Source organism: Callorhinchus milii, unplaced genomic scaffold, assembly GCF_018977255.1.
Source record: "Callorhinchus milii isolate IMCB2004 unplaced genomic scaffold, IMCB_Cmil_1.0 Scaffold4, whole genome shotgun sequence".
Taxonomy (NCBI): Eukaryota; Metazoa; Chordata; class Chondrichthyes; order Chimaeriformes; family Callorhinchidae; genus Callorhinchus; species Callorhinchus milii.
This window is the reverse complement of record NW_024704745.1, coordinates 27,906,012-27,925,353: the sequence shown is the minus strand read 5'-3', so window position 1 is coordinate 27,925,353 and position 19,342 is coordinate 27,906,012. Positions and strand designations below refer to the sequence as shown.

Genomic DNA, 19,342 nt, shown 5'->3' with positions numbered 1-19,342 from the left:
TGCAAATATAATTGGGCCAATATTCTTCTCTTCATCCAAAAAAAAATGATTACTCATTTCATTCTCGTTTGTGGATGGTTGCTGATGCAAATTAGCTGCTGCTTTAGCCTAGACAACATTTGCTTAAATTCTCATTAATCTCATAGAGTTGTTCTTTTATGTGAAAGGTGCTAAATAAATATAAATTGCTGTTGATGACAAGATCAGACTTACTTGTGAACCCCCAACCCCAATGAAACACAAAAACATTGATTTTTCATCGACTCCACAGTAACTGTTGTGCTTTGCGGCTATTTTAGACTTACTTTAATTTTGGTACTTCCACGTTGTGTGCACATATCTGGTTGCAAGATAGTCAAGTTGCATTAGAAAGAAGGGAAAGAAAATTAAATACAAAACATTCTAAAAACAGTATTAACAGCGTCAATTTTTAAACGTCCTTCCTTAAATTGATGTTATTTTACATTAGTAAAATTAGTAAAAATATTTTAAATGAATATTAAGCAAAGACTTGGTTGTTCAGGGCGACCCGTTATAATGGTGCTTTGGATCCAATAAAATTAGACACCACATTTGCAAAATCGGTCTGCAAAATAAGATGTCCACTGGTTCTACTTTGGAGTTTACCACGTTGCCGCTGCACACGCACAGTGAATGTACAAGTGCTGACTGGCAATAATATCCCATTAAACTCTAAATTTTATGGACCAAAAATACCATGGTATAATGAGACTCTACTGGAACTACAGATAGTCATCCCTAATGGTCATTAAATTTCAGATTCATGAGCTAATCTCTCAAAGCCTAATTTTATATATCTTAAAACAGGCAATTTTGTGAAACAGTATGCTATTGAACTTTTGTGTAAAACATTTACCTCTTCAGCTGTTACACATTCCTGTCCCGTTGCTGAAAGAAAAGCAAGGATCATTAGCCATTAAATAAATCAACAGGTCTCCATAATGTCAATATTTTGCACCTGTAGCTTGAAACAGTTTTGAATTATCCTTTTCTGACCGTCTTAATCCTTGCAGTTTTTCATATAGCGCCTTATCACTTCTTCGAGACTTCTCAAAGCACTTTACAGAATATTTTCAGATATGCAGATGACTGCATATTTTGTGAGTGAAACACAGCAGCCAATTGCGCAAGGCAGTGTCCCACAAACAGTCGTAGATTCAGTGAGCAAATTACTATTTTTTTGAGGGAATTTTATCCCCAGAAAAACGATCCACCAATCAACTGACAACCGGGTTCCTAGTTATGCTAGGTAAAACAAAGGTGTATGGACTAAGGAAACTTGACTAACTGCATAAAAATCATTCTGCCGGGAATCAAACCCTGGTCCTCTTGCTTGTGAGGTGAGTGCTCTAACCACTAAGCTACAGGTCTCCATGTCTTAAAATATCAGTTACTCCATCTTCCAACAACAAATACCACAAAGTCCATCTTTCTTCCAAGTGTCAGTATTCATGATTTAATCAGAACTATACAGGGTGATTTATAATTAATGTTCCAGAGAACTAATTGTGAATATAGTTAGAATTATGTTGTTAGTGTAGGATCTCCAGTTACTTATTTTCCAGCTGTAAAATATGTGTTCAATGAATCAAACACCATTGATGAAACAGGAAGTGAAGGAAGAAAAAACAGACCGTGACATTAGGTAATCACTCATTAAAAAACAAAAACAATTGTCATTCCACCTGGAGTTTAAAAAAATGTTAACTGTTGAAAATTTCCCATCTGTGAATTTAGAGTTTAAGGTAATTTGAGCATAGAACCCCCCACCTTATCATTTGTTTTAAGCCACTCTGTCCCCGCTTTCTGGAACTCCACCCCAATCCGCCCAATTTGCTCCCTTCCCCTCCTCTTTCAAGGCACAACTGAAAAGGTACTTTTATGACTGTGCTTTCAGTCATCTTTTCCCACCCAACCCTTCTTTATTTCCATTTCCAGTTCAGGTGCATATTCTAGCACTGCAAAGCATTTAAGATTTCCTTCCAACATGAAAGGTATTATATAAATGGAAATGATATTATTGTGAATTGTATTGTATGGATACAAGATCAAGAGATGGCAGATTCCAGGCACAGCAAATATTCCTCTCCACAAAGAAAGTGTTGTTTTTAACAGTATTTTTCTCTGAATCTAGTGGGTGTACTTTGCACAAATATCTGCTCAACTATTTCTCTTTTAATAACAGTGGTTTGGTTCATAGCAGGTTACAACTGAACAAACTTACGACTGAGGTTTCCATTGCATTTTGTGATCCAAGTTTCAAAGGCATCGTTATCATCTGAAAAATTAAACATTATTTTAATCCTGCAGGTGATCGTACAGTCTGCCAGAGCAAAAGAGTAAATAATCACTATATAACTAAACATTTCACATCTCTTCGACATCAGTACTTTCTGATTTATGGGATTTTGGATTGAAATGCTACAAGAGAAATTAAGGTTTTTTCTCAAGACAAGCCTCAAGGATCTCTTGTGCAAATAATTTTGACAGACTTAATCCAGATCCTAGATCTTAGGATTCTGCAGGACTTAAGGCAGCAGTCTCAACCCTGACAATCAACTGTATTAAACTCAATAGTGTTGTAACATGAGCAGTCTATAGAGACAGCATAGCAAAATGTAGGAATGGCCAGTACTGCATACAAAAGCAGATGTTATCCAACCAAGAACTGAAACTTAAAATGTATAGGCCTGTATACACAAATTGCAANTTTTTTTGCCAATGGTTAAGAAAATGAAATATGTGATGACTATCAAGACACTTGACTGTAATTGCATTTCTAAACCAACTTTTAATACAAACGGAGACACACTTAGTTCATCAGTGCAGGAGTGGTTGTTCAAATGAAGATTACACTACACATGCCATTGATGAATTACTATGCAAACAAGGTTAAAAAATGAAAGGATGTCTCTCCCATTTTCAGCTGGTACCCATGTGATTTTCCACACTGCATCTAGTACTGCATCCTTTAATCTTTGATTGGACCAAGTTTGGTGATAAAATTAATGAGACCCAATTTCTTTAAAATCTTACAACAAAGAAATCTTGATAATATTGATCCAGATTACTCCCAAGAAAATGAGAAAACAACATAAGTTCAGGAGCAAATGGGGCAATCAAGGAGAATAATTTCATATAAAACATTGAACAAAGTTGCTAGGAAAGCTATTAAATCAAATAACATAAATGGGTAGACAACAAGATATTCTTCTCTCTGTACCTGTGCGTGTCTGTCTCCCTGTGTCTTTGAGTGTGTGTCTGTGAGTGAGAGTGTGTCTCTGTGAGTGCATCTCTCTTTGTCTCTGAGTTTGTGTGTGTATCTCTGGGTCTGTGAGTGTGTTTGTCTCTGTGTGTGCAATGGCGGGCCCCAAGAGGCAAGCAGTGGTGACCTCCTGGAGCCCCGCAGCCAGGACAATGTTTTTGAAATGTAGTGTGGGGTGGAAACGGACCATTCCCTCCTTCGGGCCAGGGCCAGAGTTGCCCCCACCCAAGTGGGCCACCCTGTTTTTGTTAAAGGAAGCATTAATCATTTCATTTTCCAACAATATGATGTGTGATATTTTGTCATGTTTAGTCTTTATCAATCAAATGAAAAAATGTAGGTTTGCAGTAAGATATACTTCTCAATAGCACCAATCAACTCCCTGCAATTTCATACAAAATTTGTCAAATTTCCCCACAATTTTTGGTAAAATGTTCAGCAATTTTCTATTGGTCCTGCTCATTTCTAAGGAATTCAATTAATTAGGGAGATGACTCAAATGTTGACTAAAATCAAATTCGCTGTTCTCGAAATGTTCATTGTTATTACATAAGAATGCAAAGTATGAATTTTGACAATTGAACAGTTTAAATTACATGAGAATTATAAGAACAGTAAGCTATTAAGCACATCAAATATGTTGAATTATATTAAGTTTGTAGCAGCTCTATGTAATCCTATTTCCCTGCCTTTCTCCATGTTTCTTTATGCTGCTCTCTCTGATCGACAGGCACCGGCCTGTTCCATGCCCCCCTCATTGCCCATTCTACCATCGGAGGTCGGACCTTCAACTCTTCTGCATCCCAGAGTCCCTCCGCTTTGCCCCCTCTCTTGCCTCTTGCTGAAATGAATATTGGGTTTACCAGGGACATGAAATAATTTCATCAGTTTCAAGAGTCATGCCACATTACAAGTCTACCACACAAATTAAGCAAAAGCTTGCACCCACACACTGTCAAAAGCACAGTACACCTGACGTCTGCTGCCCACTACCTGACTTCCCAAGTTAAAAAATGGCCGATTTCTGGATTGTTGCTGATGTGACTTCCGACACAGAGCACGGTATGTGCAAAATGCAAGAAGTGACATAGCAGCACTTCCTACCCATAGCACACAACATACAACATCAACGGTACTCGGACAGCCCAGAAGCTGGTCATTTTGCCACGCTTCAGTATAATGCAGATACTGAGATATTGGATTCAGATGATCATCTTATAATGAGGTTACCCCATGTTTGGCACAAAAGAAATAATAACATTGTCATGTTTTAAATGATAATTTTTTAAAAAAATTGTAAAGAATCACTAAATCAAAACACAGCCATAAGGTGTGAAAATGTAAATAAAATTTCAAAATACCTACCATCTAACTCTTGTCCTCTTTTAAATGATTCCATCGCTGACCGATACATTTCCAAGTGATACTCCACAACTCTAATATGAGCAGGAAATAAGATGTAAAGAACACCATTTTAAAAATTGATCATTGAAATAATAACAACTTAATGAACAGTTACACTAAACGTTTTTTAAAAAAGGTGTTAAGCTCGTATTATTAACCATACCAGGGTGACCGAAGGCAAGGTGAAACAGGAAGGTCTTCAGATGGGACTTGAAGGAGGCAAGAGAGGACGTGAGGCGGACGAATTGCGGGATAGAGTTCCAGTGTGTGGGGATAGAGATGCTGAATGCCTAACCGCCAATGGTGCGCTGGGAAGTGTGGGGGTCCTGAAGCAGGCCAGTGTTCGCCGAGCAGAGGGAGCGGACAGGCTTACATGGGGTTATGAAGTCACAGAGGTAGGGGGGAGCAAGATCGTGGAGGGCCTTGAAGGTAAGAACAAGCGCTTTGTACTCGATTCCCTGAAGAATAGGGAGCCAGTGAAGCCGGGCAAGAATGGGGGTGATAGGTTCCCGGGGCCTGGTGCGGGAGAGGACGCGAGCTGCAGAGTTCTGAATAATCTGCAGCTTGTGGAGGGAAGAGTTGGGAAGTCCAGCGAACAGGCAGTTGACATAGTTAAGCCAGAATGTAATGAAAGCGTGGATCAGGGTCTCGGTGGACAAGCAGTGGTAGAGGCCGGCATTGTTGTAGAAGTGTGGAAAGGGTCACGGCACGAATGTGGGGTTTGAAGGATAGCTCAAGATCGAAAAGGACACCGGGGTTTCGGATTGGCTCGGTGAAGTGAAGAGTGTAGCCGTGAATAGTCATAGTGTCAGCAGCTGAGGTGAGGAGGTGCTGCTAGGAGCCAAGCAGGAGGGCCTCTGTCTTGCCAACATAGAACTGGAGGAAGTTGGATCTCGTCCAGGACTTGGTCAGAAAGAAAATTAGCCAGGGCATCAACGGACCTGGAGTAGAGGGTGAAGGCAGTGAGATAAGAGTTGGGTGTCATCCGCATACATGTGGAAATTGACCCCATGCCTGCGAATGACATCACCGAGCAGGAGCATGTATAGATTGAAGAGGAGGGAACCGAGGACAGAGCCCTGGGAGACACCACACATGAAAATGCGGGGGCTAGAGAAGAAGCCCTTGGTGGCCATGAAGTGTAGCACATTACAGATGCTGCACCAAGTGCAAGGCACACTATCCTGTTAAAACATGGTGGTTGTGGATCAATCCAAGCAGAAATTTATTTGATAGGTTTTGTTCTGTTATACGTTTTTATTGAGATGGTCCAATGCAATATTAATGCTACTCCACTCAACATTCCAAAATCGTTGCCATTCTTTGTATAATAGTAAGAATCCTTGCATTTGATATAATGCTTTACACGTCTTCTAGACGCTTCACAGAATATATTGTAAAGTGAATTTACTGTATATTTGTGGACGAAACGCAGCAGCCAATTGCGTACAGCAGTGACCCATAAACAGTCGTGGATTGAAGTGACCAATTTTATTGTTTTTGTTTTGTTTTTTCTTGAGGGATTATTATTAGGTGTGTGGAGTAAGAAAACTTGCCCAAGGTTTCCCCCTGCCGGGAATCAAACCCAGGTCTCTCGCTTGCAAGGCGAGTGCTCTAACCACTGAGCTACAGGACTCCACATCATTGGTACGCAAATGACATCAGGAACTTGCAGATAATTGCATCTCAAGAGCCCTACTTGAAAGTGGTTCAGTTACATTCATATGCTGTCCTTAAATTAATTTAAAGGAAACTGCTATTGAAAAACAAAGATTTATACACTTTGGAGTGTTTTACCCCTTTCAGATTCACACAGTTGTACATGAGAAAATTATTCTCATCCATACAGTTTTCAACTATTTATGGAATGCTTACCATTTTACCAAAGGTTTAATCTGAGCTGCATTTGGAACAAATAATATCAAATACAAAAAAGATGAACTTTTTAAGTCTTTTTTTAATAAGATCTTTATTCAAATCACTGTAAATTTTTTGCTAGTGATTAATTTCAACTGACCAAGATTGTCATTAGAAAACGTTTTTTTAAAAAAACAAACTCACCCTTTTCTAAGATATGCTTCAGCACAGTTTGGTTTCAGTTCAAGGGCTTTGTTGGCATCTTCAAGAGCATCTGTTAAAGAAAGCAATAATAGATCCATTTCTCATTATTTCACATAACCTCAGGTGCAGCTGCTTAGAAAGACAATTGAACTAATATTCAAATTAGATGCGGGTACAACAAGAAACTGTATGTCAAAGGGAACGTAGTTTTTTTCTTCAGATGTCTTCCATGCATTCAGATTTTTTTGGGTAGCTTACCATCTTCTAAATATGTATTTATGAGGTCCTTTACAGAACTGTGAAGCATATTAAATTAATATATTCTAAAGATATTCCAATATCACCAAGATTCATTTCACACTTCACTCCAAACATCTAACACCAGTTGTAGCATAAACATACAACAAACCAAACTGAATAACCAACAATTTGCATTTATATAGTGCTTTTCATGTAAAGTAACATCCACCAGTCAGTGGAGTTTTGGATGAGCTGGATCTTGTGGATATTGGAGTTCGGGAGAGCAAGGCATTTGAAAAGTCAAATCAGTACGTGACAAATGTGTGAATCAGAGTTTTGACAGCATTGGATAGAAATAGAAACTGCCAATGTCACAAAGATAGGTTATCTTAGTCAAGGACCAGAAGTGAAAGAAGAAAAAGCCGTCAAACCCAACGCCAATGTTGTGCACTACTTTGGTGAGTCGAAGAGGGAAACTGGACAAGTTGAAGAAGTTTGAGCCAGAAGGAAGATGTGGTTGTTGTTCAAACTTCTTTGAAATTAAGTGACTTTATTAAACATAGCTGATTTGAATCATTATTTTGCACCTCCTAAAATTGTTAAACTTTAAAGAACCAGGAGAACAGTATCATCCTCCAGTTTCACAAAACATTGCATCGTTACACATACAAAATACAGAAACAATGCTTCAATTATATATCAAGATTTCTTTACTAGACAGCAAAAGGCTGATAATCCCCTCTGTTAAGAGCTTAGAAATGCTACTCAATGTGAAGAACCCTATATAAATGCAAGTTATTACATCTGGTTAACTAAAATAATGTGTTTACTCAATGCAAAAGACATATAATTTTTAAATGCAAGGAATTATATATATATATATATAGTGCCTTATGTTAAAGCGTAGAGCCCTTCTATAAAGTGTAGTTACTGTATGGAGGAGTAATTTGCACATGGCATTGTCCCACAAGCAGCATTGAAGCAAATGACCTTTTTTATTTACAAGTATTGGTGACGAGGACACTAGGGAAAAAACATCATTTTTTAAATAGTGCCAAGAGATCTCTAACATCTGTTTGAGATAGAAGTACCTAATTTTAACACCTCATCCAAAAGACAATGCAGCGCTCTCCCAGCAATGAATTGTTAGCAAAGATTATAAGATCAAAGTCCCAATGTGGGGCTGAAGCCATAACCTACTGACTCAGAGGTGAGAGTACTACCAACTGAGCCAACCTAACACACAAACTACCAGTTTATAAAAAGGACAAGATAAACCTATAACATTTAGTCTTACAGAAATTATTACCACTCAACTTGTGTTAAATTGTGCATTGTTTCATTCAGTGATTGAGAATTTGATTAAAAACATATAGCAGCATGCAGCTAGTTCACAATTGACACTGCAGCAGTAATGAAGTTCAAGCAAATACTGTCACAGAAGTTAATCATGGAGCAAGTTGCCAAAAAAAATCTAAATTTTTATATTGAGCAATATTATTCCAACAACCATGGATAAACCATAACAAGGACAATCATCTTCTGTGCTATACTTCAATTAAACTTACCCTTGAAATTCTGAAGCAGTGTATGCGCACAAGCCCTTTGGCAGTAAAGCTCTGCTTTGTCCAAATTCTGTTCTAGTGCTGCAGTCAGCTCCTGAAATAATAATAATAATCCATACATTTGATACAGCACCTTATCATGGGACGCCTCAAAGTGCTTCACAGAATATACTGTAAAGTGAATTGACTGTATAGTCTGTGGGTGAAACGCGGCAACCAATTGCGCACAGCAGTGTTCCACAAACAGTCATGGATTGAAGTGATCAATTTTTTTTGAAGGAATTATTACCCCTGAAAATTCGATCCGCCAATTAACTAACAATCGGGTTCCTAATTACTACTAGGTAAACAGAGGCGTGTGGAATAAGGAAACTTGCCCAACATTTAAAGCTGCCGAGAATCGAACCCAGGTCACTCACTTGCTAGGCGAGAGCTCTAGCCACTGAGCTACAGGACTCCACACTCCACGCAGAAAGCACAACAAAACCGTGTATAAACAATGCAGCTTAGCAACACCACTGAAATAAAAAATTCCAGGAATTCAATATCCAAATTTAGACTGAATACAGTATTTTTCTAACTTAATATGTATAAATTTCAGAAAATTAGTTATCTACTTGTTGAAAATAGTCTATAATATATTCTAAGTTTTGTCTCCCGTTTATTGGGACACCAGTATTCACAATTTAATGGATACATCGCCATATCAGTAACAGTGCTTGTAATACTGAGGACACACAGTTACAATAGTAAGTACGGTGGAGAGTGTTTATAAAAATCCCTTTGGCATGTTCAAAAGAGGTGTCTCTAGCCTACAATGTAAATAAATGCTATATTTTCCGAATCTACCCTACTACAAAACTGCTCTACTGGTACTCATCAGCTACATTCTACTCTGCTAATTTTTCCTACTGCCAATTATTATTTCCACCTCGCGAGGGCTCAAACCCGTGCTTGTCAGATGTACCCCAACACATACTCTGGTGTCCCCAAGCCTTGGCTCCTGCTGTCCTGCCCCGAATACTTTACGGAATTAGGTAATCAGGATGCATCCCTCCAGGGAAAGAGTGCACATTCCATCCCAATAATGTATCTCTGGAATTTCCATGCGAGATGGGATGCATGGAACTCTCGGTTTTGTTTGGATACTCTTAATCATGATGATGGGTTTCCAAATGTGTCAAGATACCTAGCTGACCAAACGTAAATGACTACTTCAATGCAACAAAAGATTAAAAGCATACAATTGTTCCAGTTCAGTGCAAGTTAACTGAAGAGAAATTAGATTTTGTGCAACTAGAATTACATCCAGTCTTGCAATAAAAAATTATGTCCCTTTTGCAACCTCAGCAAGAAGGAAAAAAAACTATTGTTTTTGTTCTTAAATTTCCCATGCCAAAATACAACCATACACGCTATAGTCAATTCAAACTAACATCACGCCTTATCATTAATGCATTTATGCAACATCAGATCTAATACATTACTGTACACTGAGTTTTAAAATTAACATTTGCCAGTGCTAAATATAAATTGGAATATTTTAATTCTGAAAGAATCCAGAAAGATTGCAGCGATAAGCCCGGGCCTGGATGAGAAGAGCCAATGTTGAAGACACACTCACCTCTACTGCGTGCTCCGGATCCTCCACAACAGCATCATCCATGGTGAAGAGTCTGCTTAGAAGAAAAAGCGGAAAATGTCAATTACTGATGAGCCCAAGCCTGACCCCAGCATCTTTCTCTCAGACTGCCACCATTCTCTCTCTCTTACAAACACACACACTCACTCTGTCTCACATACACTCCCCTTCTTTCTCTCTACCCCACACACACACACACACACTCTTTCACACCCTTTCTCGCACACATTCTCATCCCTTCCTCTCTCTATCACACACTCACCCACTCTCACACACTCCCCTTCTCTCACACTCCCCCTCTCTATTACAAACACACTCCCCCGCTCTCTATATATCACACACATTAATCCCTTCCTCTCTATCACACTCACTATCTCTCAAACACTTCCCCTCTTTCTCATTCACACACATACACTCTCTCTATATATATATCTCACACACACACACTGACCTTCTCTCTCACACTCACCCTCTCTCTCACACTCAGTCTCTCTCTCTCTATATATATATCTCACACACTCACCCTCTCACACACTCACTCACCCTCTCACACACTCACTCACCCTCTCACACACTCACTCACCCTCTCACACACTCACTCACCCGCGCTCTCACACACTCACCCGCGCTCTCACACACTCACCCGCGCTCTCACACACTCACCCGCGCTCTCACACACTCACCCGCGCTCTCACACACTCACCCGCGCTCTCACACACTCACCCGCGCTCTCACACCCTCTCTCTCACACTCACCTTCTCACGCACACTCTCTCTCACATACTCACCCTCTCACACATACTCTCTCTCACACACTCACCCTCTCACACTCACTCACCCTCTCTCACACACTCACCCTCTCTCACACACTCACCCTCTCTCACACTCACTCACCCTCTCTCTCACACTCACTCACCCTCTCTCTCACTCACTCTCACCCTCTCTCACACTCACTCACCCTCTCTCACACTCACTCACCCTCTCTCACACTCACTCGCCCTCTCTTTCTCTCTCTATATATATATCTCACACACACACTCACCCTCTCTCACACTCACCCTCTCTCAAACCCTCTCTCACACACACTCACTCTGTCTCACACTCTCTCTCACACACTCACCCTCTCTCTCACTCTCTTTCACTCTCTCTCTCACACTCACCCTCTCACACACTCCCTCTCTCACACTCACCCTCTCTCTCACATTCTCTCACTCACCCTCTCTCACACACTCACTGTCTGTCTCACCCTCTCTCACACACTCTCTCTCTCTCACACACTCTCTCTCTCTCACACTCACTCTCTCTCTCTCTCTCTCTCTCACACACTCACTCACCCTCTCTCTCACACACTCTCTCTCTCACACTCACTCACTCTCTCTCTCTCTCTCTCTCTCACACTCACTCACACTCACCCCCTCACTCTCTCACACTCTCTCTCTCTCACACTCACTCACTCTCTCTCTCACACTCACTCACCCTCTCTCACACACACTCACCCTCTCTCACACACACTCACCCTCTCTCACACACACTCACCCTCTCTCACCACACTCACCCTCTCTCACACACACTCACCCTCTCTCACACACTCACTGTCTGTCTCACCCTCTCTCACACACTCTCTCTCTCTCTCACACTCACTCTCTCCTCTCTCACACACACTCACTCACCTCTCTCTCTCACACTCACTCACTCTCTCTCTCTCTCACACTCACTCACACTCACCCCCTCACTCTCTCACACTCTCTCTCTCTCACACTCACTCACTCTCTCTCTCACACTCACTCACCCTCTCTCACACACACTCACCCTCTCTCACACACACTCACCCTCTCTCACACACACTCACCCTCTCTCACACACACTCACCCTCTCTCACACACACTCACCCTCTCTCACACACACTCACCCTCTCTCACACACTCACTGTCTGTCTCACCCTCTCTCACACACTCCTCTCTCTCTCACACTCACTCTCTCTCTCTCTCTCTCACACACTCACTCACCCTCTCTCTCACACACTCTCTCTCTCACACTCACTCTCTCTCTCTCTCTCACACACTCACTCACCCTCTCTCTCACACACTCTCTCTCTCACACTCACTCTCTCTCTCTCTCTCACACACTCACTCACCCTCTCTCTCACACACTCTCTCTCACACTCACTCACCCTCTCTCACACACACTCACCCTCTCTCACACACTCACTGTCTGTCTCACCCTCTCTCACACACTCTCTCTCTCTCTCACACTCACTCTCTCTCTCTCTCTCTCACACACTCTCACCCTCTCTCTCACACACTCTCTCTCTCACACTCACTCTCTCTCTCTCTCTCACACACTCACTCACCCTCTCTCTCACACACTCTCTCTCTCACACTCACTCTCTCTCTCTCTCTCACACACTCACTCACCCTCTCTCTCACACACTCTCTCTCACACTCACTCGCCCTCTCTCACACTCATTCACTCTCTCTCTCTCGCTCACACTCACCCCCTCACTCTCTCACACTCACCCTCTCTCTCTCACACTCACCCTCTCTCTCTCTCACACACTCACCCTCTCTCTCTCTCTCTCTCTCTCACACTCACCCCCTCACTCTCTCACACTCCCCCTCTCTCTCTCTCTCTCACTCACTCTCTCTCTCTCGCTCACACTCACCCCCTCACTCTCTCACACTCCCCCTCTCTCTCTCTCTCACTCACTCTCTCTCTCTCGCTCACACTCACCCCCTCACTCTCTCTCTCTCGCTCACACTCACTCACTCTCTCTCTCTCTCTCACTCACTCTCTCTCTCTCGCTCACACTCACCCCCTCACTCTCTCACACTCACACTCTCTCTCTCTCTCTCACACTCACCCTCTCTCTCTCTCACACACTCACCCTCTCTCTCTCACACTCTCTCTCACACTCACCCCCTCACTCTCTCACACTCCCCCTCTCTCTCTCTCTCACACTCCCCCTCTCTCTCTCTCTCACACTCCCCCTCTCTCTCTGTATCACCCCCCCCCCCCCCCCCCCCCCGGCTCTCTGTGTCTCACACACTCACCTCTCGCCGCCGGACGCCATCCTCTCCGCTTTTTTTTCCACCACAGAAACTTCTGGAGCGACGCAGGAGACTGACGGTTGCCCCGCGCCAAGGAATCAACTTCAGGAGGCAAGAGTAAACCGAACAAACGCCGCTGGTCCTCCACGAGCTGCGCCTCCTCCCCTCAGAGCTGTCACTGCAACAGAAAGAGGGGAATGTATTCACTTCACTTTCAAGTCATGACCAGTCTCCTCTCCTGTTGCTTTCCATTTATTTTATTTTTTGCTGGAAATCCTTATTGAGTTGAATGTACTTTTTGTTCCTACAACGCGAACTGGAGGATTCGACACTTTCAGCAAACATCTTTCAAAAATGGGTCCATAATAATAATTGCATTTACTTATTGCCTTGTCACGTCGTCGAGACGTCTCAAAAGCGCTGCACAGAATATCCTGTAAAGTGGATTGATTGACTGTGTATTTTGTGGACAACACATGGCAGCCAATTGCACACAGCAAACAGTTGTGGATGGATTATCACTAAGCACTATAAACTACCAGTAAAACAAAAATAAGTGAAAAGCCTCAGGAATTAAAAAATCTTGATTATTTGTGTTTCTCAATAATTACTCAAACATTTACCAGCCTCAGAGTTGAACTTATAAAAGCACGTTCCAAATAAAAACTCTTAAATGAGTGTTACTGTCTTACGTCTGAAATTATGCCAGGTCCTTCCAAAGATGACCATTACTAAGATGCGAGGTGTATTCCTAAACGGTTACCAATGAAGCTTGGAAATCCTTATCAAAGTGATCTGCTGCCTTTTTTTTGCGTCCTTGAAATCTCTCTCCAAGTTCCCCCTCTCCCACCCATCTGAATTGCCCCTTATTGGTAAAAGCAAGTACATCAATATGCCTTCAGAAGCCACAGAATGCAAAAATGAAACCCAAGCTCCATTATTCTTTGTGCTTCACATTGATAACTTTTGTAATTAGCATTATAATAAATGTTCCAAAAATAAAATCCAAGTTTATATATAGTTTAGAAAAATTGAAATTGACTTGATTGTAAGTGACTCAATCTCTCTTGTGAACTTGTCCTGTTATGTTTATTTGCTGACTGTTAAACAAAACTTTCCCAATTCAACCATTATGAAATAAAAATTGGAATCTCGCAAGATTTTATACATGGTCCGTTATTCTTCATGTTTCATATTGGCAAATCTTGTAATTGTAGCAAGTTATCCAAAATCCCAATGTTTGAATAATGGTTGTTATTCGATTCTCCTAAAATGAATCGTGCAATTTGACAGCAATCACAGGTTTTGACGTTTACTGAGATGTGCTTCCTCAATAGCCCTCTTCAGGAAATGTCAAGAATGCAGATAATGCTAATCTCAAGTGGAAATATGATAAATTCAATAAAGTTTGATGTGAAACTGATTGCAAATGAAATAGAAGGTGTTTCTAATCATAAATATTTAGGATTAATCTGGATGAAAGTCTTGTTTTCAGACATCATTTGAATGTATTTAAAGCATGGTATGGTACAAAAGTAAGTATAGAACATGGAGCATGCTTTGCTTTACTACAAGGCATTTGCTTATGAAATACTCAGTCATTACAGTTTACAGTAAATATGTGAAAAGCGCTATATCAAATGCAAGGATTATTATTATTTATCTTGTAGCACTTTCTTTTCCATTTGTTATGTGAATCCTAACTCAATTTTTCAATGCAGGTAATGTTATTCCTATTCAGGCACACAATTTCAGTATTACGGGCTCCTAGATCTGGTATTAGAACTGCTACCACTGCAAATCTGAGCTCACAACCTCCCTGTTTTCATTCTGTATTTTAATGTGTACCTGAGGACAGGCAGAAGGAACCTCTGATTTACAGCTTATCCAAGGGACAGCATCTCAGATATTGCAATGCTTCCACATTACTATACTGGCGTGTCAGCCTAAACTGTGAGCTTAAAGTCCTGATGTAGAGCTTGATTCCACAACTTTCTAACCATTTATAAATTGAAGGCCAACACAAGTGGAGTAACAACAACAACAAGAATAAAATTACATTTGTATAACGCCTTGCACGTCAGGTGGATGTCCCAAATGTTGCTTTGTCTATTCTAATATAAGCAGCTTCACCTGCCTACACATTACAGTAATTCCTATGAAGCGCTTTGAGACATTTTGATGACTTGTTAAGGTTCGATATCATATGAAGCATTATTATAATAATATCGCACACCAAGATTAACATTTCTCAGCAGTAAGCTTTCAGTACAATAGGTTCCTCAGCTGTGCTTGTATCAACTCTGCCCAGTAGATTTGTTGCAGTTAGCTTCACTTTGCTATTTTCATAATTATTACATTATGCTATAATATAATGCTACTAACAACTTTAATTCCCCTTGTGTGCATATAAGTGCTGTGAGCCGACTGTACGCCTAAAGTATTGGTGGCCAACCCAAGGCCTGTGAGCCACAGGGCCATCAACTAGTGGCCGGTCGAACATTTGCACTCATATAGGTGAGTCTGTTTCAAATCAATGTTTTGTTTCCATTTTTTTCTTGATTGAATATTTTTTGATTTATGGCATCAATCAAGAAATATTCAATCAAGAAAATGTATTTTGTGGCCAACAAAAGGTTGGCCACCACTGACCTAAAGTAATCATGTATCTTAGCACTTTGCCTTAAGTCGTACTTTTATTTCCTACTTTACTTATTTCATACTTTTATTATCCTGGGGGAATGCTACACTATTGGAGGTGCTGTCCTTCAGATGAGTTATTAAATCTGCCTCTCCAACTGATAACATAATGCTATTTGAAAAAAAGAAGAGGGTTTTGCCCGCTGTCCTTGACAACAATCTGCTAAATAAATTGATTGTTCACTTTGTGGATGCCTGTGGGATGTAAAATTGCTGTATGTAAAAGTGTTTGCTGTGTTCACTTACAAATACAGTCACTTCACTGAATAATAATTACCTGTGAAGCACTTTGAGACATTTTGACATTATGAGCACTAATATCAACGACTATTATTATTAATCTTCTCAGCATTTCAGGTGCTGGAAATCTCCTTGCAATAATTTGTTGCGAGCAGCGGTGACATTTTTCTTATAGTTATTGGTTTCAATCCATCCATTGGACGTACATAAAGTGAACCTTTTGTAAATTTATCTCTAGTAGTGCAGTCACCTTGAAAGTGTATCTCCAATGGAGCATTTCACCAGGAGGATTGTTAATCTATGTCAGTCCTCTAGTATTCAGTTAAATTCAATCATATCTAGTGCCAGAGGATTGAAATTCAGGATACATATGTGTAAAATACTACCATAATACTGCCATCAAAAAGCCATTTCATTTCAGAATTAGGCTGAAATGGCTCAAAATACCCCTTAGCATTTGACATAGAAGTTCACCGTATGAATTTTAATCTCAGTTGGACACCAAATTTAACTCTTTCAAAGGATGACCTTTCTCACATATGTTATCCTTTGAGTTTTACTCACTAAATTTTAAGTTATCAAGGTGGAAGATATTAATAAAGGGATCTAATCTGTGATTTTCATGGAAGTATTTGAAAATAGCAAATAATTCAGCATAACCAGCCAATAATAATCCCTCCAAAACAAAACAATAATAAATTGGTCATTTTCAATCCATGACTGTTTGTGGAACACTGCTGTGCACAATTGGCTGTCACGTTTCGCCCACAACTATACGGTCAATTCACTTTACAGTATATTCTGTGAAGCGCTTTGAGACGTCTAGAAGATGTGAAAAGCTCTATATCAAATGCAAGGATTATTATTATTATGACAAGATAAATATCTTTAAAGATCTCTCCATTGACTAACTGCTCGAAAAAAAATCTACAAAACTCCAAGATGAGTTGAAGTATATTCTAATTGAACTGAAAATATAAAAGAAATATACAAATTTATTTTTCAAGGCATCACAAAATACTGCCTTGAACAGGAATAATTGGCGGTCACCATGTAGAAATAAGGTCTTCAGAATTTTATATTTTCCCCCATCACTATATCTTCAATGGATTTAATGCTCCAGGGAGTCACTTGCTGAAAACAATCTGCAGTTTGGATTCCTTCTTGTATTTCATGTATTTCAGCTATTTCTTGTACCTTGACGTTTGTGTCTAATGTTTTATTTCTCCTCAAATATCATCAAGGTCTTATGTTTTATTCTTAGAAGAGTTGTGAATAGAATGTGGTTTAACTGAACAGAGGTGTTCTGTGCAAAATCTGTATGATTGTTATGCTTCCCGGCTCTATATATCAGTGGTTAGAATATTAAGATGTGACCTAGTTATAAAACTAACAAACACATGTATCCAAACTTATCCAAGCCAGATGTGTTGGCTTAGGCAGGTTCTAATAACTCAGAGATCTTAATGAATGACGTTTGCTTTAATAATAGGACTGAACTTTTTTGACTGATTAATTTAATTATAATAATGACGAAAAATCTGATAAAAACATGTATTTACAGTGTTAAAGTGTCTTTCACATTATCAAAAGATAGTGACTAGGGGATCTAAAAGAGAATGCAGGAGGAACTACTTCACAAGGAGGTTAGGGCGGTTGTGGAACGCTCTGCCTGAAGCGGATGGGGTAGATGCATTTAAGAGGAAGCTAGCCCTTCAGATGAGAGATCGGGAATAGAAGGGTATGGGAGGAAGTAAGGAGCTTGTGGAGATTCAGAGTATAAACACTGTCACGGACTGGTTGGGCCGAGTGGCCTGTTTCCATGCTGTAGTTCTTTGTCATTTTTGTCTCAAAAAGGCTTCACAGAATCTATAAGTAGAGTGTAGTGATTATATTTCATAGACAAATGCAGCAGACAATTTGAGCATAGCAATGTCTTCCAAACAGCCATGAAACAATGGTAATAATAATCGTTACATTTGATATAACGCCTTTTACATCAGGAGTATGTCCCAAATGTTTCATACTGCAGTTGGCTAGGATGCTGGGAAAAACTCCCTTCTCTTTTCAAGTAGTGCTAAATGATCTTTAAGATCTACCAGAACTTGCAGTCAGACCCCTGGGTTAACATCTCATCCAAAGACTTCTCATAATGCAGCCTGTCCCAGCAATGCAATGAAGTGTCAGTCTCGCTTTAATTGCCAATGCGGGGCTTGAACCTTAACCTTCTGACTCAGAGGCAGACGTACTACAAACTGAGCAAGGCTGACATAAAGTTTTGCACATGTAAAACACTGGTGAAGTTATTACTGCCATCAAGCAATAGGGAATATTGTAGGTACCATTTTTCAGTGGGGAAGCTAGACAGTAAAAATTGACAAGCTATGACCAAGTGGGTGGAGGTATCACCATCAATCACATTCCCATCCTCTCCTATAATACTCAATATATATTTTCCAAGAGGGATGATACATAGCGATCAGAAACAGGAACCTGATCTATATTTTACTCTCTCCTGAGTCAACAGTAACAGCATTGCCACAACTCTAGGTGAAAGCAGCTAACTTGAGAGAAATTGAGGATAGTCCTTGAGATCTTCTTGATATGTACAGGTCAATTCAATGTGTTTTTATCAATTGAACCATTGGGAAATTACTGAACTCATACAGAAATAAGACCTCGAGATTTTGAACAATCAAAATGAGCAAAATGAGAAAAATTGATTAATGGCACTTTTTTGCACATAAATAGCTTCATTAAGAATTGTAAAATAGGTTCTGGAGGTTATAACATACTCTCCTTTCTAATGTTGCTGGCCACCATTTTTCACTGTGTTGCATTTGCCTGAGGCTTGTGTTTAGAACATAAATGAAAAATATCTTGCTATGAAACTCTAGCACAATGAGAAAGCATTTGGCCTTCACTAGAAAGTAACTGGAATGGAGTACACTCCTTCTCTAAAACTATTCCGTAATGAATTCAGGTTTGTACAGGAAAAGCTGAAAAGGACAGTTAAAAGTCCATTAATGTCAGAGATAAAAGATGACAGTAAATGTCTTTAGTTTGAGACGCAATAAGGAGTAGGTACAGGGTAACAAATCTCTACCACTGCCACTGACCAAATTCAATGTCGTGATGGATAGAAACACTGATTTTAA

At 40.2% G+C, this 19,342-nt stretch overlaps 1 protein-coding gene across 2 annotated transcripts in view; it reads right to left on the bottom strand.

Moving 5' to 3' along the window:
• sugt1 (SGT1 homolog, MIS12 kinetochore complex assembly cochaperone) overlaps positions 1-13,389 on the bottom strand; it is a 48,089-nt gene extending 34,700 nt beyond the window's left edge. Inside the window, exons 1-8 of one of the 2 annotated variants that reach the window (XM_007893458.2) lie at positions 13,248-13,389; positions 10,181-10,232; positions 8,560-8,650; positions 6,752-6,821; positions 4,652-4,722; positions 2,246-2,299; positions 878-909; positions 306-340 (exon numbers count right to left, since the gene is read on the bottom strand). In XM_007893458.2, the coding sequence (XP_007891649.1) occupies positions 306-340; positions 878-909; positions 2,246-2,299; positions 4,652-4,722; positions 6,752-6,821; positions 8,560-8,650; positions 10,181-10,232; positions 13,248-13,267 (425 nt within the window). In that variant the 5' untranslated portion in view covers positions 13,268-13,389. Of the gene's footprint in view, positions 1-305; positions 341-877; positions 910-2,245; positions 2,300-4,651; positions 4,723-6,751; positions 6,822-8,559; positions 8,651-10,180; positions 10,236-13,247 lie in introns of both variants that reach the window. The other variant, XM_007893457.2, reaches the window with a different exon arrangement.
• Between the last annotated feature and the right edge of the window lie 5,953 nt (positions 13,390-19,342).